The following is a 23,578-nucleotide window of genomic DNA, read 5'->3' as shown; positions in this document are numbered from 1 at the left end:
GTACTTGGTTAAATTTCGGATTTCGAGATTCCAGGTTCAACACCTGGCTGCGGCAAATATTTTTTTTCCATCATAATATTTTTTCTTATAAGTTCGGTTTTTTTTTTTTTTTTTTTTTTTTTTGTTTTTTAATCATACCCGATGTAATACGTACGTAAATAATTTGCGGCGATTAGTTTAATTCGTGGAATATATTTATAGATACAAATATTGGTATCATAAATCGATGCCAAGAGTATATCTTACATAAAATTCTGTTTATTTATAGTATCACATTAAAATGCCAAAGAATATGTGTAATTTTGAGGAAAAAAGTGGTCTAGTCTAAACATCCCTTTCAATTTAAAGATTGATACTCGATGTTGGAGATCAATAGAACCCAATGCCTTATCATTTATACCCCACCATTATTTTAACTCATGTAACTCCGAGTAGTATAAATTGCATTGCATAATATGTTTTTTTGTTATTACTCATATTGTAAGCAATTCAAGCGGCTTTAATTTGTTTGGTTAGAAATGGGTAATCTGCATCCTGAGGCTCAAAGTGCACGCGTGGTGGAAGCATGATCGATCTTCTTCCATTATTTTTGAGCCTCTAGATGCAGATGATCTGTTTCTTGCCAAGGCTCGCTCTCCATTTCACTTGTGCACCACGGCACCAGCATGATCATATATATATGACTTCAGTTCACGAGTCTTTGAGGTATATACATAATACATGTAGGCTTGTTTCGGCTTTATTGTTCCAAGCAGGCAAGCATCATCATTAGTCCTCGAGGTTTTCTGGCCTGGTGAGCTCATGTGATTGCAACAATCCCCCACAATGAACCGAGAGCTCGAATTTAGTAAAAGATCAGATTGAATTCTAATGGAATACCTCAAATATGAAAATTTGCAGGTTAATTTGGATATAATTTTCAAAATGTTTGGTTTAGTTTGTTGGTTGGTCAAGATTATGGTTTGATGAGCAAGTAAACATGCTTGTGAATGAAGTTAATTGGCTGATGGTAGGTGGAGTTTGTAAATATTGTAATACTAAATCTACCTAAGATTACTATTGGAATATTCAGTTTAATGCATTAATAACCAGGCCACAACCTATTATGCTACTCCTTATAATTCTTTCATGCACTTGATTTCCTCATCAGGACATTTAACAACATAATTATTGTGCGATCCACCCAATTAGTTCAGAACTTGTGTAATGCACGGATACTTATTGGATTAAGGCTTTGATTGATTGATTGTATAATGTACGGACTTAATTAAATTTATTTATTATTATTATTATTATTTCAACATTAATTAAAAAAGAAAACTGAATCAATAGGAATTAATTTTGATAAGTCAAATTAAAGGAAGAACAGCTATGAGATGAAACAAACAAGACCAAATTTATTAACATCCTTAATATATACTTGTATAAAACAATGTTGAATCAATAGGAATTAATTTTAATAAGTTAATTAATTTAAAGGAAGACTAATTATGAGATGAAACAAACAAGACCAAATTATGTTAGTTATTTCTTACGTATATGTTAATAATAATTTAACATTTTATTCATTCAAATCATCAATACACATGGACTACCAATGAAAGTTAAATTTAATTTGTAAAAATCAATTGTAATTATTGAAAAAATCACCTTTAATAAGTAAAAAAATGAATCATTTTTAATTTAGTGAAAATTAACATTAAATATTTCATAAGAAATAGTCCGTTATTGTAATTAATTTTTGTTTAGTTTTAATAAAATCAAGTAAACTTAACGTTGATTAGAGTTCTTTAACATTCTTTAGTGATTCCAGGCCAAGAATCATACCCCTACAAATTAATTAATTTAAGACGTTAGATTGTATATTATACATAACTCTTTATATCTATTGGTATAGAACTGATTCCAGGTTTTTTTTTAACCGTATTTTTTAAGGACTTTTATTCATACTTGCTCCGTATTGCATATTAACTTAGAATCCTCTGCGTTTTTTTAGTTGGGGGGAAACTCACCTTGTGACTTTGAGGTCACGAGTTCGAGCCCCACCAACTACAAAATGCTTGGGAGTAGGAGATTCCCTTACCTCCTCCCTCTACCCTCAAGCAATGCCTTGCGAGGCTAGGCTGGCTAAACCTGTGAGAGGTGCTGACTCAGTAGGATCATTCTTCATAAATGTCTAGTCTTTTTGGTCACGCCTAGTGTAATATATACTCCGATCCGTACTTAGTAGTTACCTACAGATGTTGGTATCACAATCGATGCCAAGAGAATATTTTATAAATAAACCTGATGATTGAGAGTATCACATTTGTATGCCAAAGAATATTTGTAACATTGATGATAAAAAGCAGTCTAGTCCAAACATCCTTTTCAACTGAAAAAATAGGAAGGCTGACGTATGATTGGCTGAAAAAAGAAAAAAAGATTGATGCTATTTGTTCAAGATTAAAAGAACCCAATGCCTTATGTCCCACCAGTATAAATTGTTTGGTTCATGACTAATTGTGTATGTATGTCACAACCAAGGTTCCAATTCATAGTTTGGTTAGAAATGGGTAATCTGCATCCTGAGGCTCAAAACGCGCTGTTGAAGCATGATCGATTCTATGCTGTTTCTGAGCCTCTAGATGCAGATGATCTGTTTCTTGCCAAGGCTCTATTATTTCACTAAGCTTGCCGCTCGTCTTATGCTTACTTTCTGGTATATATGACGAGTGATCATGAGTGTGTTCGAGGTTTATATGCTTGTTTCGATGTTGTTTTCAGCATGATCACGAATCCTGGAGGTTTCTTAGCTTGCCAAGATTGAGGTCATTGTCATCAAGAGTCCTTAAGGTATATGTTTCTTTCAGCTATATTATTTTACAAAGACCTAAAATAAATAGAATTGTGTAATATGTAGTGTTATTTTAGATTAAATTGTATAAAAAGTGTTCAAATGCAAAATTGTTTGGCTTTTATCTTCTTTAACTTATAATTTGCACCAATGAATATTTTTTTGTTCTTCACCTTGTTGAGTGCATAAATGAGTTGAATCCAATTAAATAGTGACATGTTTGATGATCCCAACTTAATAAGACTTATCCAAAGTTTGAGCACACCCAACCTAAATTTAAAAATTTGGTCATTTGATTTGTGGTCATGATATTTCAAATTATTCGAGTTCTTTCGAGTTTTCTTGGGTCTCTTTTTCCCCGCTTAAATATAATTTCAACATAGCAGGATATTGCATTTTTCAACAATGGGTGTAGCTCTATTCACTTAATTTTTGTTTGTTTGAGCTCATTCTTACTCCGTATTATTTACTCCATACTTCATTTGTACTAATTAATTAGAGTAAAAAATGAACTTGATTAGCTCCTATTAATTTCACCCTTATAAAAACTTATTTGAACTTAAATAAAAACTTATTTGAATTTTTAACCATTATCTGAACTCATATGAAATTGCTTTTCATGAAATGAGTGCAATTTCAAAGACACCAGCGACTTTAATTTTAAAAAAAGTAATTATATTAGTATATAATAAACATTATTTATATTTATCCACCGTGATATAAAGAAAAAATTAAAAGAGCATATCACGGTAAGCAATGAACATTATGTGACAATAAAAGTACAATACATTTACAATCAAAGAACAAACATGGACATTTAAAATAGTTTATCAAGAGATCTATATATTCTTTACATTATGATAGTACGTTGTTTTCACTCTAACTATATATATATGTTCATTAAATTTCTCTATATTTTTTTTAACGAGTGTATCATGCGCATGGTACATCTGCCTATACGAAATAGGAATTATGAAATAAGTGACAATAAGGTGATAAACAGAATATGTCTTATAATAATCAACAAGAACAATGAATCATATAATGTTAAATATAGTACATAATAATCAACAAAAACAATATTTTACTACGGAGTATTTTTATTACTTTTTTAGTATTACAATGGTATATACTCTGTATAATACACAATACTCAACAATAACAATGAATCATACACGCAACGTATAATTAATCATATACGTAATTATACATACATTGATGAAAGATAATTAACCACAATAATACATACTTTTCAGGAGCATTAAACAATTTCAACCACTAGATTTCCACGATTACCATAACACCCGCAAGAGAATCAATGAATCATCATGATCCTAAAATAGGAAGTATTCCATTTCCCAAAAACCTAGCTCTTTTTTTTTTTGGTTTAACAAAAACCTAGCTTTAACGATAGAACTACTCATTAGGTCTGTATAGAGTGCGGTTTACACCACACCAAACCGCAATTTTGCGATTTGGTGCGATTTGCGGTTTGAAAATTGCGGTGCGGTTTTTAAAAATTACCAAACCGTGGTTTGCAATTTGGTGCGGTTTTCAAAAATATTGAGACCAAATCGCACCGCAAACCGCATTATGCGATTTTTATACTATATTTTCATTAAAATTATATAAAAAAAATTATAATTTATGAGCTAATCTTTAACTATTAGTTAGTTATAGGTTAATTAAAAAGAGTTTAAAATTTTAACTATAAACAAATAATTATAAAATAAAATAAAAGTTTTGTTTTAAAAAGAATAATTACAATTTTAATAAATACGGTTAAACCGCACCGCACCGAACCGCATATAGTGCGGTGCGGTTTTTTTAAATGTGCGATTTGGTGCAGTTTGAAAAAATTACAAACCGCACTTTTGCGATTTATGATCCAAACCGCACCGCAAACACCCCTACTACTCATTCTCCCGCCCTATTATACTCTATAGTCTTGTACTAACAGAACACATCGCAACAAACTTGGCGCACTAGTCATGGCGACGAACAACGAGGAGAGAGAAACCATCGGAAATCGCCGCCGCCTCGCCGCACCACCCGCCGGCTGTTCGGAACTCCCGAAAGAATACCTCGCCGCAATCGCCGCTCGCCTCGTAAGTCCTCACCATGTTTCTCGATTTCGATCAGTTTGTCGAAAATGGCGCTCTTTAATTCCTCCCCAAAACCCTAATTTCATATCCCCAAATTTCCCTCGTAGAATTACTGCTGAAGCTATCAATGAGAGGCATAAGTGTGATTCGTTGTTTCTTGTTTCATCCTCTGTTTTTGTTGTTCAATCAGTTGATTCGCCTTCTGATTTTTCGGTTTTAACTGTTGAGAAATCGAATTCGGGTAATTTTCGTGTTTTGTGTCCTTTTTCTAGAGATTTTGCTGGGAATTTGTCCAAGGATTTCCCCAAATCCCTAAATTTGTGTGATTATAATGTGACTGAAATTGCTAAAGGTTATAATTTTAGGGTTGTGATCGAGGATCAAAAGAAGTATAATTTGGGGCTTCGTACTCACTTATACCTCGTCGATCACTCATATGCTCTGCTTATAAGGTGATTATGTATCCGAATCCGAAATCGATTAAAACTGTGGATGATTTTACAGTTGTGGTGTTGTATGAAGGAGGGAATTTAGCTGCTTTGAAATCGAATGGTAGGAAATTGTGGTATTTGTGTTACACTGGGGATGCTCATTTTGATGACGTTGTTCTGTTTAAAGGGATGGTTTGTGCTGTGGATCGTTCGGGCCGAGTTTATGCTATTAATGACAAGGCTAGGGTGGTGAAGACTATTGTTAATATCGCGATTCGTTGGGGGGGGGGGGGAGTAAGATAATGGTGTTACTTATGATTATTATATGCGAAAACGATTGGTGGAATCGTGTGGGGATCTTTATCTTGTTGTTTGGGCAGGTGTTTGTGCTCAAGGGAATGTATGGTTCAAGGTTTTCAAGTTAAATGAAGCTCTTTGTAGGTGGTTCGAGGTTAAGCATTTGGGTGATCGTGCCTTGTTTGTAGGCTTTGATTGCTGCTTCTTTGTTTCTGCTAGGGAGTTTCGAGGATGTCAACCTAATCGCGTTGTCTCTCAAAGAAGTTGTTTTCTTCGTTTTGGTGGAGATCACATCTCCGATGATTATCTATTTGAAAGAGTAAGCAAGGGACTAGAGAAGGTCCAACACCTCAAGGATAGTGAGATTATTGGGCTTAAGCCAATGCATGCTGGCTTTTTGCAATCATTATGGCATTTTTCGACATGGTATACTTAATTTTCCTTTGATTTTCTCTACATTGTGTGCACAGCCATTGTTATGTAATTCAAAGATCAATAACTCTGTCATCACCAACTAAGTCTAGGATGCCGAATTAGTCAATTTTACTTGTTTGTGTTGTGTTCTAAATTTGTGTTATGGCGTTCTGTGATCATGAAAGGAATACCTCTGAAAAGAGGAGAAAGAAGGCTATAAAATTATTACTCCTTTTTAAAGTAAAATTGTTTAGTACACATAATGAAAATGATCAAAGCTCTGGTTAATTTATATATGTGTGATATAGTTCAGAGGGTTTTGTAGCAATGAGTCCTGCATTATAACTTATTATTTTGTTTGTTTATTAAGGAATCCCGACGAAGAGCAAAAGGTAAAACCAGATCTCTGCGGCAAGGATGCACAAGTTGAAGATATGAAGCAACCAGTGGTGGTCAATACTAAGAAGGCTGAAGGAGGTAATTATTTCTTCGACGCCATCAAACAAGATGTCACTGTCTATATGCTTTGTGCTTTTAGTTGTTCTTTACTACGAAGTATTTGTTTAGCTATGGAACCAGAGATCATTACGAGAATATTCTTCACTCGGTTCCTGAGCCCCATCTATATCGTCTTTATTTCAGGTTCTGGAGTCTTGCAATCTTTTCCAACTAATAGAGCAGCATTTCAGGGAAAAGATGTGAGGTCTGAGTTAGTACCTGTCTTAGAAAAGGTTTGGGCCAAATATGGGAACATCATTGAACAGAGTGCAATTCGTAGTTCTGATACTATAATCATGGCTTTGGAGTCTGTTGGAAAAGTGATAAACATTCTCCAAAATGCCTCAGCAAATAAAATGACTGATCATCAAGTAAATAATCTGGTTTCAACCTTGTCAGACCTCCAACTTATGCAATTGAAAGTAGATTGGTTAGTCCCCTTTGTTGAAAAGGCTGTTGCACTAAACAAGAGCAGACAGTTGGCGGTTGCCTTAATGGAGCTTGAGAAAGCCAAAGCTCATGTCGAAGAATTGAAACTGAAGCTCCTTGCTGAATCGGAGAAGCCGGACAGTAGATTAAATCTTGCTGCTGTGGAGAGCATATCTGCAATTGATTTGGACAAATGCCTAGGGGAGGGAGTCTGTTGATTTAGAGGGACTCCTGATTATCGTTGGTTGCTAGTTTTATTAAACTCGAATGACTACTAGATTATGGGTAGGCGTTGTCCAAGTGTGGTCGAGGAGATTGTAGCATTTGATTTTTGCTTAAGCATTATCAATACTATGAGCATCTTTCTCAATAATAAGTAATCCTTTTTCATTAACTAGTTAAAGTAGTAAACTGTATCTACTCTTACACCAGAAATTGAAGGTGCTTAATCATGTCAAAGATTCTTAGATTATAGTTATAGAAGTTCTTTGCTCTTTATTTTATGAATGACGATAGTAGACCTGATGATCGATATACACATTGATAATCAAGTTGCATTATTTCGCATATTCCATGAATAGTTAAAAACTTAAAAATTGTGGGATGACAAGCTTATTCATAGTTAAACTTAAATGATGAATCCAGTGCTTGAAAATACTCCATTAGATTTCTTAAAAAATAAAAACAAAAAGAAAAACAAAGAAAAAAATTGCTAAAAAAAGTCCAGATTATTCTTGCAATCTTGCTCAAACAAACAGCACTTATAAACAAGAAGCGTATCACAAGAGGACATAGTAAAATATATATCAACGCATTGAAATCGACATTGAGCAGCAGATTGCAAGCCGCGTTTTCATTGCTTCGTATAATATCTCAAGTATAATGTGTAACACTCTGTATATACAAAATCAAATTCTATCTTATACGAAAATGTGATATGTTTTCCATATACTATATCTTATACAAGTATTAGTATGTATTCGGGCTTAAGTACTTTAAAAAGTAGTACAATAATAATGGGCTCCTTAGAGTCTTACACATACAGAAGGTCTTTTAAGGGAAAAAGTGCCCACGTAATTCACATGCCATATTAAGCCTAAATGTCTTAAATTAGCAGGGAAATCTTATAAATTTGTCTACTAATATCACTATGAATGCTTATAGTCTATACTTCTTAATTTCTTATACGAGGTACAACTAATTAGTTTTTCATATACTTCGTAGTAAATAGTAGCATAACTGCCCAAAATAAGTCATGCATTTCATGATCCTGCCAAAATAAGAGCAATTGTAGAACACTTTTGCAATTACATCAGGGTTACATTACTAATAATTACATAATCTGAAACAGTTTCAGACATTAACAAGTCGTCGTACTCATCATACAGGAATCATCTATCGCGACCCTGCAATTGAAAATAGAATACTGCAGGATAGTTCCAATATATTTCTAATCCGTTGACATATTAAACATTGAAAATGATCACGAAATTCTTCTAAGCCATTTGCTGATGTAGGGATATACTGATAGCTACTGGTTCTACTGATAGCTACTGGTTCTGGTACCTGAAAATGAAATTGCAAGGAAAACTATTAGAGCTTAGGTAGAAAATCTTAAAGACAGTACTATAGGTGTGTGATTTAACTTTGAACGTTCTCTGTAATTAGGGTAACATCAGATTCATCTTGATATTTGAGAGTATAAGTCAAAAGCAAACTTTACAAGTATTCGATTAAAATGCAATTGAACAACCATTGAAAAAATTTACCATAACAAAACATTGTGAGCTTGAAATCTACACATCATCCTTCAGCCAAGCACATTCTTTAGGTCTATATGAGCTAGAGGAGCTGAGGCCACAGCCATCCCGGCTAGAAGGTTTCTTTGTTGAGCCAATCTACAATCCAGATCATGCAACTGTGCAAGAAGATTGGATTTCGACATCTCAAGTCCCTGCACATAATGTACCTGCTGCTGCTCATTGTGTACAGCCATGGCCTTTTGTACGAAAGGAATTAGCCAATCCAATCTAAAGCGTATACCCTGAAGATGAATTCAAGTATGCAGCTTGGAAACCATCTAAGAACATTCCTGAATGGCTTTGAAGAAGAATGATCACATTGGCTAGTGACTCCAAGGCCCATGTTAGCTGGTCATTAGTTTGCAGTACATGTCCTTGCATTATGTTCCCGTGTTTATCCCATATTTTCTTCAAAATCGGGACCAAATGAGAGCTCACCTTTATTCCTTGAAATTTTGCCTGTGAAACACCATTTTGAACAATCTGCAAAAGCATATATAAAAACTTAGAAGATGCACTAACAACCTAAAAAGTAAAAACCAATTTTCTTTTTTTCGGCTTATGAAAGACTAACTTATCTACCTCGGTAAAAGTGGTGTCAATAGGTTTAGCATGGTCTGCAACTTGTATAAAGCTGGGCAATGTTACTACTTGCACTGCCACTAAGGGATATTGATTAACTCCACCCGGATAACCACTTTGTAGCCCTTCCTCTTCCGGGCTGTCTTCCTCTTCATCTTCCTCTTCCTCTTCAGAGCTTTCTTCCTCTTCCTCTTCCTCTTCCTCTTCCTCTTCGTCTTCGTCTTCCTCTTCATAGCTGTCTATCTCTTCTTCTTCCTCTTCAAAAGAGCTTTCTTCCATAACAATTGCCACATTAATACTCGGAGATTATCTAAACTAGTAAATGTGATACTTCGTACGTCTCATAATCATACAAAGTAACCATCTTAAAGTATACTTGTTGATCATATAAGATTGCACTGAAATAAAAGTTAGAAGCACATCTTACTTAGTGGCTGATTCAGTATCCGGCAAAAGCCACGCTGGGGGTGGCCAGAACACCTCAGAATATCGAGGAGAAGGCGCTATAGGCCATCCATATACATTAATTACACGCCCATCATCAAAATGGAAAATACCAATATCAAAACTACCAGTAGCACCCGTATATTGAGGGAAGGTTTTTTTATAGTACACAATCGAATTACCTCTACAACCAGGAAAATAATTTTTGTTGGCAAAGAAGCAGCCATCCAACGTTACAAATAGTATACGATCACATATATCTTCGACCATTTCCCATTCCTCCTCCTCTTCTTGCAATCTATACACCTCGAAACTGATAGGTGATCGGTTTCCAGACCTCTGACATCTATAAACAACAACATAGAGTTCACCTAACAATTCTACCAGACATTTCTTTTTATCAGTTGTCAAACCTATTGGCTCCCCTACAATCTCCAACATCGATAACAGATCATAACCCGTTCGATACAATCTTCCGCGAAGATCAATAGCATATACCCTTCCATTGAAGTTGAGGATATCATCAAAATTCCTTCCTTTGGTATTCAGATATTTTTCTTCCTCGTTGTTCAGCCTAATTGCGGATAAAGTCCCATTACCATACAATACCATAGCAGTACAATTATCAATTGTAGGATTGTTTTTATGTTTCGGATCCACAAATAAAACCACTTTGTTCCTTAAACATCGGCTCTCAAACATGTCCAAAGGTCTATCTGCTGACCGTAAAGTACAGAATTTCCCAAGTTCAATCACTTTCAAATCAGATAATTGCAAAACCTTTGGGAAATTTTCAGGCAAATATTTGATGTTAATCCGAGAAAGAGGTTTCCTAAGGTAGAATTTACCTGGGTTTAACTCCTCAACAGTAATTAACCAAGGTGAGGCCTTCAGATTTCGAGACGGCCGAAGGAGAAAAACAGAGCATGGTACTGTGATTAAAGATTTTCCAGGAATTTCCGACGACATATGACTTGATCTGTTCTTGTCTAGAAGGGGAGGAGTGAGGGTTGAGATTTTGTGGGGTAAAAGAGGGGATAAAAGGTTTTTGTGAAGGAGAAGAGAATTCGGGGCTGATCGCCGCCATTTCGAACATACTGCTCGGAACTTGCAGAGATCGGTTCGTGTTTCGAGGCGCCTGGCAATGGCTGAAAGAAGCTCTGATGGTAAGTCCGACCAAGAACTTTTCCGGCGGATCATTTTTCTTATGGTGTGAGTTGTGAAGAATGAGCAGATTTTTGATTGATAAGGTTAAGTAAGAATTAGTGTAATCAGTTTTGGCGCCAGTTTTTAGTCTTTATTGCCGCCAATTTTACTTGGAGACTACTAACATTATTTTCCCGCTCAAACCGTTATAAATAAACATTGGCTTTGGCGCCAAAAGGAAAAAAGTACTGTTGTTTTACATTTGTAATCATTTCATTTTTATAGTTATCAATAAACAACTTAAATCATTAATGTTTATATACTTTTTTTTTTTTTTTTGACGAGTAATGTTTATATACTTCTAAATATAAATACTACTTCCGGATCGTATTATATGCAACTTTGGAATTTTTTTATATCTCACAAATAATACCCCAAAGTTGCATATAATATGATTCAGTCATTCAGAGGTAGTATTACATTCGTTTCTTATTACATTATTTATAAAACATAAGATATTTCTTTGTTGCAAATAATAATAAACTAGGGTAATATGGCAAAAGTTAACATTTTGCATACATAAACGTTGTGATGAATCCAACAAGCTTCTACAGGAGGAAGTTTTTTATTTATAAATATAATAAACCAGCAAAAATGGTTAAAAAAATATTATTATAGCTTGTAAATATGACATGAGTAATGCAATTATGCAAATGACACTATTAGTAAAAAAAATTACTAATGCAGAATCTTCTCTGTATCGTTCCATTTTTATTGAAGGTCTCCGAAGATGCAAAATTATACACTATCACGCTTTCACGCAAGAAAGAAGATATACGCTGACCAATACCAAGCTGTTTCCAGAAGGCTAATCGCTCAATCTACAAGTCAATTAAAACTAGTACAGGCGTACAATAATAAGTAGTTTTCCTGCAGACCTTGACATATATCAAAGGCAAATTTTTGCCAAACGCAAACAAAAGAAAACTCATCCTTTCATCCATTAAAATTCCACCATCAAACAAGGTTCCAAAAAAGCAAAGAGACAGTGACTCACACAAGACATATCCTTAAACTTCAACAAGGGGTGGATGTGTGAAGATGTAATATGAAACCATCGAGCATGAGATCTTGGACTCCTACAACTCTACAAGCAACCAGTACAATATGTACATATGCAACAAGTTACAACTAACAAGCAAACCTACAAAAGCAGAGAACTACTAGCTTTTAGTAAAGTATGAGCGCAGCGTGGCCTGTTTTTCAGCTCCACCCTTAACTTTACTCTTCTTCAAGGGAGTCTGGGGTAGCTTACCAAGTTCATCAGTGCTCGGCTTGGAATCAACCAGGAACTTTTCATAATCCCGTTTCACCTCAATCTTGGAGTCAGATTCAGGAGTCAGAGTGGTAACATCAGACTTTATCTCAGTAACTGTCCTTCCACAGCATGACGGTTGCAAATTTGCTTGTGCCTCAGCTTCTTCTTTAACATCACCCTGCACATCATTCTTCATAGACTCCTTAATCGTCTTATTTGATTCCTTAGCATCATCTGTTCCTTTCTTGGAGAAAAATTTCGTGATAGGGTTGGACTGCTCCTCAGATTTCAATGGTATCTGCACAGCATAATATTATCAGCAATTTTTCTTTTGCCTACGTAATTTTCCTACCCTTCTCCAATAAAAATCATTAAACGAAAAACACCATACTCATAGATGCCTGCTATGCTTTTAGCTCACTGTAGACATTATGTATGACATGCAAGTAACATAAAATAGCCATACCTCTTTGATGCATTCAGGACCATCAAATGATGCCTTGTTCATTGCCATTGACACCGGATACCAAGTCTGACAGGAAAAAATAATCATCAAGGTTCACACTATTTTATAAACAATGCCAACCTCCTACAGTGAAAACTTTGCTGCATGCAAAACCTTTAAATATTTAAACCAAATCTGCTTTTTCATATGGTTTAAGCACTGAATTGAACTTGGTATCTGTAGAACCATTCAGCCACAAATCTGTTGAGGCTTCGTCTCCCAGAATAACAGGCATCCTATCTGTACATCAAAATGAAGTACATAACAAGCCAGCAAACCTATAACTTTCATAACCATCTATCTCAGCAACGACCAACATAGGCAATAAGATTGCAATAACAAGATATAGAAATTAAAAACAAGATATGATCTCCATGTTTTACAAATGTGAGATTAAATGAGAGAGTGTATCTTCCAACATGGCAAATTGATAATGTAGAATAACAACAAATTGTAGGGTGTTTCTCCAGCTGTAAAAGTACGAGTAATAATTAGGAAAGAGAATATATTTGCAACCACAAGATTCCTCTTCCTGCATAATAAAATAGGCAGCTGTCTCACCCTAAAGCTCACGCTGCATCATTGGGGGGGGGGGGATGAAATAGAGAACGCAGGGGTGAATAAATCAGATAATCAAGTCCTGTTACGATCGCCATCAGCCTTAAGGTATCAAATGCGATAGTAAGTAGAAAGTGACCATTATCAGCACTCTCATTCTTTGTGGCAAAACTATTAATTAGACAATGTGCTTGAGAGTCACTAAATACGAACATATAATCCACTTTCTTGGCATTCTACTCTTCAGTTCTTCAACCCCCCACCCCACATAGCACCTCCACAATCCCCTAAGAAAACCTTAAATCAAACAAAAAGAAAATCATCCCAAGTAAGCAATACGGGGAAATTGATTACCATGCAGCCACTTAAGATCTGATGATGAATCAGTTGTTACGATGGTAAATGTATAGAGAATTTCTCCTGCAAGATACATTAAAAAGATGTAAGAGTTTGTAGAAGACAAGACATCCTGATCTGTTCACTACATATTGCAATTATTTTAAAGATGAACACATAGAATAGCTCAACAATAACAGCCCATATACTTCATTCTTTGACCAGGGTAAGGGGTAATAATTCACATACAGATCAGTAGATCACCATGGTAAGTGGTGACTGATAAATCAAATGCACAATCCACATATTTAGATCATGGTATGACAAAGACTATCTAAACTCAAAAATAGAACTCTGGATAAAGTAAACCTTCCATCAAATGGAACTCCACGATTTGTAAAGAAAGTAGAACAGAAACTGACCTTCAGAATTTTTCCAGGAATCATAGAGGGCAGCAAACACTAGAGGGCGACCATCCTTAAAATGAATGTAATACGGCTGCTTCTTAGGACCTTTCTTCCATTCATAAAACCTAACCAAATTATAAGACACGAGTCAAAGAAATGCACAAAAAGAGCAGGCAAGTAGCATTTGAGAAATATTAGGTCAAAGAAAAAGGAAAAAAAAGTACACAGAACTAGCAGTTAGTTGTTTTGTTGGGGAGGGGGGGGGGGGTCATTTAATTGGACAAAATCAGGAAGGAAATGTGGAAGATACCCCAACTCCAAGTTTCTTGATTGACATACCGGATCTACAGGATATGGGCAAAGTTGCCAAGAATACAGTTAAAGCTTTCATTTCTACATGTTGCTCTCCTATTTGAGAACCAACAGAAATAAGCTCGGCTGAAAGGTTTTTAAGATGCTTATACAGCAGTACAAATCAATACAGAGCACTGAACCACATGTGTTGTCTTACAATGTCATGAAAAGGATGCTAAAATCAAAATCCTTGGACCAACAATGGTGGATTGGTGGTCTACAGTGCAACATGCAATGCTAGACTCTTGAACAAGTTGCATAATTTATCAGATAACAAAGTCAGCAAAATCAATGAAGAGAATCATAAGGCAGAAATTCACTCAAAGTTGCATCTTCAAATGATTTTTGTTGCATTAGATTATATTGTACTCCATATATAACATTCAAGAGGAAGTAATCAATATCCTAATACAAGAAACAACCAGCAGCAAAAGGATGCTGATACCTGAAACCCATAATCATATTAATCAATATTGGTGACCATGCTAAAATCACATTTGCATTTATTTATATATATAAAAAAAAATTAAAAAATTAAAAAAAAATAAAAATAAAAATCAAACAATCAAAGCCTTAATCCCATAAGTGGGGTCGGCTACTAAAAAAAATACTCCACATCGACAAGGCAGGAGCATCCAAATGTAAAATCAATCAAACAACCATATTTACAATATTGCAGCAATCATGAAAAGAAATCAAAAAATTGATCCAGAAATTACACTCATACCCTTCCACAGCAACAAGGCACCGGTTTTTAGGAATTAGTCGACGGAATGAGGCCTTTTCCCCAATTGGTTCAGACCTTGCATTAAACTGAGAATATTTACAACACACGCAACTCAATCTCTTACTACAAACTATCATTAATGTATTCAAAGAAAAAGGAGGAAAGGGAATTAATAAGTACCATCTTGTAGTGATCAGGTTTCTCATCCTTCTTGGTGAAGCTAGGAATTAGCCCCCACTTCATACAATGTACAGCTGCAGTGTAGCCCTCATCTCCACCACTTTCACGACGAATTACTGGCAGGTAAGATCCGGGTGAGACATTATATGCAGGCCGGTACCTAAAACAAATAGGTTATTCAGTCTTAGCATATAGCCATATATATACACTCCTCCTTCTCATAGTATGCATAAAAAGAAAATCAAACGCTCAAAGCTGTTCTTTAAATCAATTGTAGACTTAGCAGTATATCCTAGTGAATTGGGGTTTGTCCAATTTAACTTATTTTGCCTGAACTTAACTTAAATTGTTTGCAATCATTTTGTATGAACTTATCTTAACTTATTCAAACTTTTTTGTTTTAGAATATGTCATCACCAGTGAACAAAATGGGGCCTAATTTGTGTAAATTAGTACACCCAAACAAACATCCGAATCAACCAGTTCATCACTAGAGAAACTAGTAAGGTTTCAATTGGTTACAAATCCAAACTTGAATTAAAACCCTAATAAATGCCATAATCAAAATGAAAAACGTAAACAAAAACAACCCAGTTCAACCATAGAGGGTACATTTGTCGCACTTAAACTAAAATTAATATTAATCAATGAACAAAAGGAAGTTGAGAAACAAAAATTATACAATAAATTTGTTAAATGAAGCTGAAAATTGAAAAGAGAGGAGGAAATACCGGTCGACATCAACTTGACGAACGGAAGTATCACGAAGATGGCAAGCTCTAGGGACGTCGTCTGGGCGGATAGAGCAGCGGCATCTTCCACACATGTTTAGTTTCTCTCTCCTACTCTGCTATGGTAGCTGGGTTCTTCAGCTTCTGGGTTTCTTCTTCTTCTCACACTAACTTTTTTTTGGTAACTGTACAGTTGCAAACGCGGGAAGGGAAATGGGCGTTTTAGTGTAACACCCTACGAGGTCGAGGGCAACAACTTGAAATTGATTTTTTTTTTTTTTTTTTTTTTTTTGTTTTTTTGGGTTTAAGTTGAAATTGAACTTAATTAAGGGTCTACTGACTGAAGTGAATTTAACTAAATTAAACTGAACTGAATATTTTATGATGAAATGAAATTAGGAGCTGAGCTAAACTGAACTTATTAGAGTTGAACTGAACTGAATAGATATAATTTTGAAATTAAGGTAGTGTATCTTGATTTTCTAAATTAAGTGCATGTTGAGGAATGAGAACCCATGATTCTCCACTTTTAAAAGGAAATAAAATAATCTTCTAATAAGTCAAAGTTTTCTAGTAAAATTTCATGGTGGATATGCACTTTGTACATTTGTGGTTGTTGAGTCTATGAGTTTTTAGATTGTGATTGTTGAGTCAGCATATGAAAATTCAAATTTGTCAATTTGCAAATGAAATTTTTCGTTTGTCATTTGCAAATTGTGATTCTTTTACACTTCGTGGCTCGATGACTTTAGCATAGGCACATCTTCTAAGAAATATTAAACCTAACAGATATTACAAAACTAAGAGACTAGTAAGTAGGAGTAATTTCTTTAGTCAGGAACGCTTAAGACAATTTAAGGTTAATCTTATGATAATTTCTTTTGAATTAATAATCCACAATACCAAGGTTGTTTGGAACATTAAACACGAGAAATTTTAAGAATATTTGGTAGGAAGTTACGAGCCATTCTATAATACATGAAAAGAATGCTCACGGAAAGGTTGCACATTTGAGTTTAGCTACATTCCTACAATCCTACAGAAGTGAAGGGTGGCTCACTGCCCCGGCTAAAATATGATGTTGACAAATATGGTATTGGTGGAATAGGAAAGTCATTTGATATTCCTCCTTTTTGTGCTAGGGATATCTATGGAAGAGAAGTTAATGACATTGTTGTCTAGTGATGTTACTATCTTTTGTACTGTGGTGAATCTACCCGATTATAATAGTTGACAGTGTTCTTCTTCTATTGTATTTGTTAGGAAATCTATTGTTTTTGCTTATGCTTTTATCGAATTGGTGTAGACAGAGTAATCAACTTGATCTTTTGCTAAACTATAGAATCAAATTAGTACTTGGATCATATTTTAATTTAATATAATCTCTTTTTTCATTAAAAAAAAAGTAACTCATACATCTACGAGAGTAAAGAGAACTACAAATGAGTAGAGAGAACTACAAATGGCAGAATGATTTAGGTGAAATTCAATCATAATTATTTTGGTCTCCATTAGATAATTAAGATTGAATTTTTGAGTAAAAAAAATAAAATTCCTAAGAATTCAATCTCAAACATCTAATAGACTAATAGTGACCCAAATATTTTGACCCTAGACAATAATTGACTTTCACTCCTTAAGTCCAAAGATGAAAACCCGACCTCATTTGAATCGAGGAATGAACTAATAACCAACATTGGTTAACCAAGTTGAGAACCTGGGCTCTTAGAATTGAAACATTGGCACTCAAAAAATGTTGTCAATAGCAAGGCGACTCCAAACACAAAACCCATGCCCATGTCTTCTGCAACTCCGATTCGCCGGCACCGACGCCGGCCATTACCGGAACCGCCGTCGTCAAAGTTTCACTGCTAAAATGAAAAAAAACCGACGACAAATCGGAGTGGTGGGTTATCGACGGCGAGATGCACGAAATCGGAGAAAACGTCCCTTTAAGAGAACGCTTCGTCATTCCCAGAGATAATCTTCCCAATAGACGTCGCAAGCAGCTTCGCGACCAGTTTATGCGCCGCACTCGTCTTGTTCTTAAAGAGACTGTTCGTTTCTCTTTCTCTATCTTCCTTAATTTGATTATCAATTTTAGTTTTTGTTGTTGAAAATTGATTGGGTAAATTAGGGTTTATAAAGGGTGGTTGATTTATTTGGGGTTTGAATTGAATCGCGGCATGCACACCAACTGTTTGTTAAAATTCCCAAGAGGAATGGTTGTAGGGCATTTCTGATTATTCCTGCCTTTTTTTATAATGAACTGCATAACAAGTGTCCTGTATCAGATTTAGTAGGAGAATGTTGGTTTGACATCAATTGCTTATTTTTTTTGGTTGTTGTTGTGATTTTGAAAAATGTTTAAATTTCTGCCTTTCAATTTGTAACTTACATTAGTTTAATTAGGTTGTTGTTGTGCTTGATCATATATCCTTTATATTAGTTTTGAGGTTTGCTTAAGTTTTTAGTGCAGTTGAGCTTAATGAGCTTGTTTGGATGCTTGCTTAGGGTATATGTGGTTTGGGTTTTGTAAGCTTTCGCAATTACAATATTTCATTCTGACAAGGGTTCGATTGAAGCTTGAATGGATTAATATTATTTGCTCTAGCAAAAGAAGGATTCATATTGTGTTGTTATTTTGATGTTATTATAATTGCAAGTTTCATTTTGACACGAGAAATGATTGGGTGAAGGGTTCAAGCCATGTTTAGCATTGTTTGAGGCTAGCTTAGGTTTGTTAAAAACATATAAGCTTGGAAAATTTCGACTTTGGTGGCATGAAGCTTACTATAATTCCACTTTGGGTGTTGTGGTTCAATAATTTAACTTGGTGCCATGAGCTTTTAAACTTCGTTTCAACATTGTGTGGTTTAGTAATTCCACTTTGGTTTGTACAATTTTTTTTTTCCCACTTAGGTGCACTAAGAGTATATGTTAATGATCATTTTTGTAACAGGCAATCAACTTTTTTTTTAGTCGTACTCCAAATTTCATTACAAGGATTTTTTTTTTTTCTTTTCTTTTTGTAAAAAAACTTTGGTTAGTCGTATTTCATGTATAAAAAACTCTTAATATCTCTCTATTTAAAAATAAATCTTATTTTGTTCATATTATTATTTCACTCGAATTCTAACAAATAAAGAAATAATGTTACTAGTTCTTCAAAATAAATTCTCTTTTTCCCTTTGCTGTTACATTGAGTGGATATAATTTAATTCCCAAAATCTAAAGAAAAGTTGTTTTGCTCCTAACTATTACATCGAGTGGACGTAATTTAACTCTTAAAAGGGATGAACTAGTAATACAAAGTATAATTACCCCTATTAAACCTGATTAACATTATGATATCTAAAAACTAATTTTATTTATAAATGGAAAAATTAGACTTGAGAGAATCACTTAATAATGAGTCATCCCTGTCAAAGATAAAGTAACCACAAACATAATCTAAAGAAATTTCTTAGTAATTAGAATTGACAATTTTTAAAAAATCCTTATAACAATATAGGACCAGAGAAGTTAATTGTTTGTTACAAAATGATAATTAATATACTCCGTATATATTTTCAGACCCCAAAGCGAAGAAAAGTTTTAAACTTTAAGCACCAAAGTGGAATCACCAAGCCATAGGGCACTATAGTGAAACAAAATTTAAAAGCTCATGGCACCATAGTAAAATTATTAAAACCACAGGGAACCAAGGTGGGACTATATTAACGTTAGGGTACAAAAGTGAAAATTTTCCTATAAGTTTTCTAGGCTCAACCTTTGTTTCCTTTTCTAGTGGTTTGATTATGTTTTCTTGAATTCCTTCTGTTGCTGTTGCCTGCCATGGCAGACCTAATAGGATGTTTCTGTCTGGCTGTTACTATAATCCAAAGGACGAATGACTAGAAAGGCTGAAAGTGTTTAAGTTCTTGTTGATAAGTTCCACCATGTATGTAGAACTACTGATTAGGCTTTTTGATGACAATGACTGGTAATATTGATAATAGATTCTACATTTCTACTTCTTTTGTGTATATTCTTTATACAGAGTGCTCGCCTTATGGTTAACCTTTATTTAGGCTTAAAATTTTCTTCTTCTTTACTCTTAAGGAGCAAGAATCTTTCTGCAAAAAGTACATGCAACTGTACAATGAGCTCAGAGAGAACTGGGAACGGTTATATTGGGATGAAGGGTACTCTAAAAAGCTTGCTGCTGATCATGCAAACTACGACTCTCCTGAAGAAGAAGATGATGGAGACTTTTCACCTTACAGGTTTGTCTACTATGACTGCTTGTTTTGTTACTGGTTCATATATGCAGGCTGCCACGAGTATAGTGACTAGTGAGTTGGTTTATCTGTATCTCTAATTTTATCTGTCTATTGTTTGTAGGAGAGGTGGATCACATGCAGGGCAACTCCAGGTACTGTATAATGAACTTGTTGACATTGAACATTGTTTGTACTGTATAATGAACTTATTGGTGTGTGTGTGTGTGTGTTACCAATTCAGTAATGGTGATTATATGTATACATGTCAAAAGTCTTTCAAGGGTGTTTGGTGCAATTGCAACAATTCTCATTTTTCTTGAATGTGGTCGTATAGGGTTCACCCAATCCAATTTAGTGGTTGTATCTCTTGTATGTGAGGCTGTGAGCGTATGACTAGTCTACCAATATATCTTTTGCATTGGCCATTAAGAAGCTTGAAGTTCTTTTGTGGGTGCCATTTTGTAATTAAACTAATTTTACAATATTAGAAAACATTAATCATCTCTCGACTGTCTTGGACAGTTGGACTGCATGTATTTCGATGGTTTATTTCCAAATTGTCCCTGCTCCTTGTGTACTAAACACAGAGTTACCATTTTTCAATGCAGGAACAAGGTTTGTCAAGGAACAGACAAACTGAAACTTGGGAGAAAGTCCACCAAATTCGGGATAAATTTGAATATGACAGAGAGATGAGAATGAGAGACAAAGGTAAGTCTCATATTTAGGTTTCCTAAATTTATACTAACCCTTTTTATATTATTTGCAACATTTGTCAAAAATAGATGTTTCATATTATTTGCAACAAATATTTTATTACTTATTTAAGTTGTTATTTTTCTCAATCTCTCCCCTCATCACATGCATCTCTATCTTTCTCTCTCCATTTCACACTCACAAACAAATTTTTCTGAAGAGTCCATGCAAACTCATTTACTGCATGCAAATAACATGAAATAGAGGTAGTAGCATTTTTTGAGTTTCTTGTATTTACAGTATAGGATAATATCTTGGGATTCACTTCTCAGATTTCTTCTTTGAACTCCTCCAAGCCCCTTTCTCTTGCTAAAGAGTGTATATTTAAGAATAAAAGGGAAAACAAGCTACAAGGAGTTGGGGATATATTATCAGCCTGTGGTTTATTATACATGACTCGTGCATATTTAAGAATAAAGTGCTAAGCTGACTTATGAATTTAGACATGGAATATATCGGTTTAAAAATGCTTAAGATTACTATATGTGACATGTTCTGCATGCCTACTACAGCTTTTGCACCAATGAACACGAGAAACTCAGTTGGTGATCATAGACCACCCTTCAGGAATCAACCCTTTGATGCAGAGAGATACTTTTCTGGAGAGGAAGAGAAAGAAGATTAAAAGCTGTTGAATGGATTATGTTCAGTTTATTGACCATAGTTCTTAAATTGAGGAAGTTTGGGAAAAATCTCTTGCTGAATAAACCACTTTTGAGACACCTTTCTCATACAACCAACCTAGGGTAAGGGGGTTGTTTGTGGATTATAACGAAGGTCCTGAAAGAAAAAGCACAGTGGTGCCTACGACCAAAACTTTTAAGAGTTCATCCTTGTTGGCCGAAGTCCAGTTTCTTAGGCTTTGCCATGAGCGTGCTGATTGGTTTGCTGGAAATGAACAGCGTAGATTCTATAAGTGAAATCTATATTAGACTTTGACTTTTTGCTTTTGATGTATTATTTACGATGAAGAATATAAATTCATGAGGGATTCCTGTTGTGCTTCCTGTCATGTTCTGATGAACAACTCTTTTAGTGAATAATTTTTAGGAGTTTATTATGTCAAAGAACAATTTGTTATGTATTGGAACTAATATGGAATAAAGAACAATTTTTAACATCATCAACTCTACTTGTTCAAAGGTATTGCAACAAAATAAGATGGTTGTCTTCAGTGTTGCTCTGCTGCTTGGTGACAACTCTGGAAACTGAGACTGGGGGTCATTGGTCTTATTGCTATAAGTTCAATTTTTTCAATATAACTAGTATAGGCTGCCAAGTATGCATTTGTTTCTGTGGTGGATAGCTTTAACAGTGATTGATGGTATGATGTTGCAGGATTTTCCTTACTTTTTTTAGGTTTTAATTGCTAGATTATGTATGAAGGTAGCTAGGTATGAAGGCAGGTATAACCGTATAAGTGAACTGAGTTCTGTGAGTACTTGCGAATCGAAAACTTTCCTAACAGATAAAGAGAAACTTGTGCAATTTCAATAATTTTGATAACCAAGGTTGACGTAAAAGAAGAAACTTTTGCAAGTTGCAACCACATTTGGTTTACATTTATTTGCTTCAATAACCTAAGCAGTACACATTACAAACCACACTTGTGAAAAAAAAAAAAAAAAAAACATCAACCAAACTAATTCAAAGAAAAAGCTTAATTTGTTTACAAGCACACTCATCTTGAAATATTAAGCAACAACAATAAATCTTCAGAGAAATTAAACAAAAAGCAAAGCCTCAGCAGTTAATAGGAGAAAGGTTGCACATAGCAGGAAGCTGGGTGCAGCGTTGAGGGTCAACCCCTAAAGCACGTAGCAAACTCGGCTGGTTATTCTTGTAGTTACACAGACATTGAATATCATCGGCACTCAGACCCTTGACCATGTTGCAGCAAGCTGGGGATGGGCTCGTTGGGTTGCTTGTAGCCACCGCGGACTTGCAGGTCATCAGGTCCTGCACATTTAGGTTGCAGGCAGCATTGCAAGCCCCCAAAATTGCAACCATCACTGCAAGAAACACTACTGCCTTTCTCATTGCCATGATCCTCAACTATTTGGTGTGCTTGTAATGTAACTCACTCTCTCTTTGAACAAGGTTGATCTCAATAAGCTTGATTTGTTTGCGTATTTATAGGAGTATACAGTAGAAAAAAGCAGCAAAATAGTCAAAAAAAAACAAAAGAAAAATGTAAGAGGGAATATATGTTAGCCAGTAGTTGGCTCCCGTGACTGAAAATTGGCAGGATATACGTAGAATGACAATTTACACTATTGAAGACTAAACTTCTTTTGGTAAGGTGTGTATTTCAAGGAAATTGTTTGATTAAGATGTTTAGAATTTAAGGTATTGGAAGTATTGAGACATAATTTTTTATATGTGACTGGTGACACCGTATAGCCGTGTTACTTGTAGGGGGTTACTCGTTTGGGTAGGGGTTACTTGTAGGGGTTT

At 34.9% G+C, this 23,578-nt stretch overlaps 5 protein-coding genes across 5 annotated transcripts; 2 read left to right on the top strand and 3 right to left on the bottom strand.

Moving 5' to 3' along the window:
• Positions 1-5,667: 5,667 nt before the first annotated feature.
• On the top strand, positions 5,668-7,517 carry LOC110700313. Its single transcript, XM_021877833.1, has 3 exons — positions 5,668-6,095; positions 6,454-6,560; positions 6,726-7,517. The coding sequence occupies exons 1-3, from the start codon at positions 5,698-5,700 to the stop codon at positions 7,226-7,228; spliced, it is 1,008 nt and encodes a 335-aa protein (XP_021733525.1). The 5' UTR covers positions 5,668-5,697; the 3' UTR covers positions 7,229-7,517.
• A 2,109-nt stretch (positions 7,518-9,626) lies between these two features.
• On the bottom strand, positions 9,627-11,152 carry LOC110700774 (F-box protein SKIP23-like). Its single transcript, XM_021878372.1, has one exon. It carries the CDS (start codon positions 11,036-11,038, stop codon positions 9,818-9,820), a length of 1,221 nt encoding a protein of 406 aa, XP_021734064.1. The 5' UTR covers positions 11,039-11,152; the 3' UTR covers positions 9,627-9,817.
• Positions 11,153-11,962: 810 nt separating this feature from the next.
• LOC110700312 (putative SOS response-associated peptidase YoqW) lies at positions 11,963-16,775 on the bottom strand. The gene is made up of 8 exons (XM_021877832.1): positions 16,101-16,775; positions 15,370-15,529; positions 15,190-15,275; positions 14,124-14,233; positions 13,720-13,785; positions 12,938-13,047; positions 12,769-12,834; positions 11,963-12,600 (listed from the first exon to the last, which is right to left on the bottom strand). The coding sequence occupies exons 1-8, from the start codon at positions 16,193-16,195 to the stop codon at positions 12,208-12,210; spliced, it is 1,086 nt and encodes a 361-aa protein (XP_021733524.1). The 5' UTR covers positions 16,196-16,775; the 3' UTR covers positions 11,963-12,207.
• Positions 16,776-17,762: 987 nt separating this feature from the next.
• LOC110700311 lies at positions 17,763-22,752 on the top strand. The gene is made up of 5 exons (XM_021877831.1): positions 17,763-18,157; positions 20,205-20,368; positions 20,487-20,517; positions 20,974-21,076; positions 21,634-22,752. The coding sequence occupies exons 1-5, from the start codon at positions 18,026-18,028 to the stop codon at positions 21,744-21,746; spliced, it is 543 nt and encodes a 180-aa protein (XP_021733523.1). The 5' UTR covers positions 17,763-18,025; the 3' UTR covers positions 21,747-22,752.
• Positions 22,753-22,864: 112 nt separating this feature from the next.
• Positions 22,865-23,167, bottom strand: LOC110700846 (putative lipid-transfer protein DIR1). The gene has a single exon (XM_021878430.1). The coding sequence runs from the start codon at positions 23,165-23,167 to the stop codon at positions 22,865-22,867; it is 303 nt and encodes a 100-aa protein (XP_021734122.1).
• Between the last annotated feature and the right edge of the window lie 411 nt (positions 23,168-23,578).

Source organism: Chenopodium quinoa, unplaced genomic scaffold, assembly GCF_001683475.1.
Source record: "Chenopodium quinoa cultivar QQ74 unplaced genomic scaffold, ASM168347v1, whole genome shotgun sequence".
Classification (NCBI taxonomy): Eukaryota; Viridiplantae; Streptophyta; class Magnoliopsida; order Caryophyllales; family Amaranthaceae; genus Chenopodium; species Chenopodium quinoa.
This window is presented reverse-complemented; position numbering and strand designations above follow the sequence as displayed.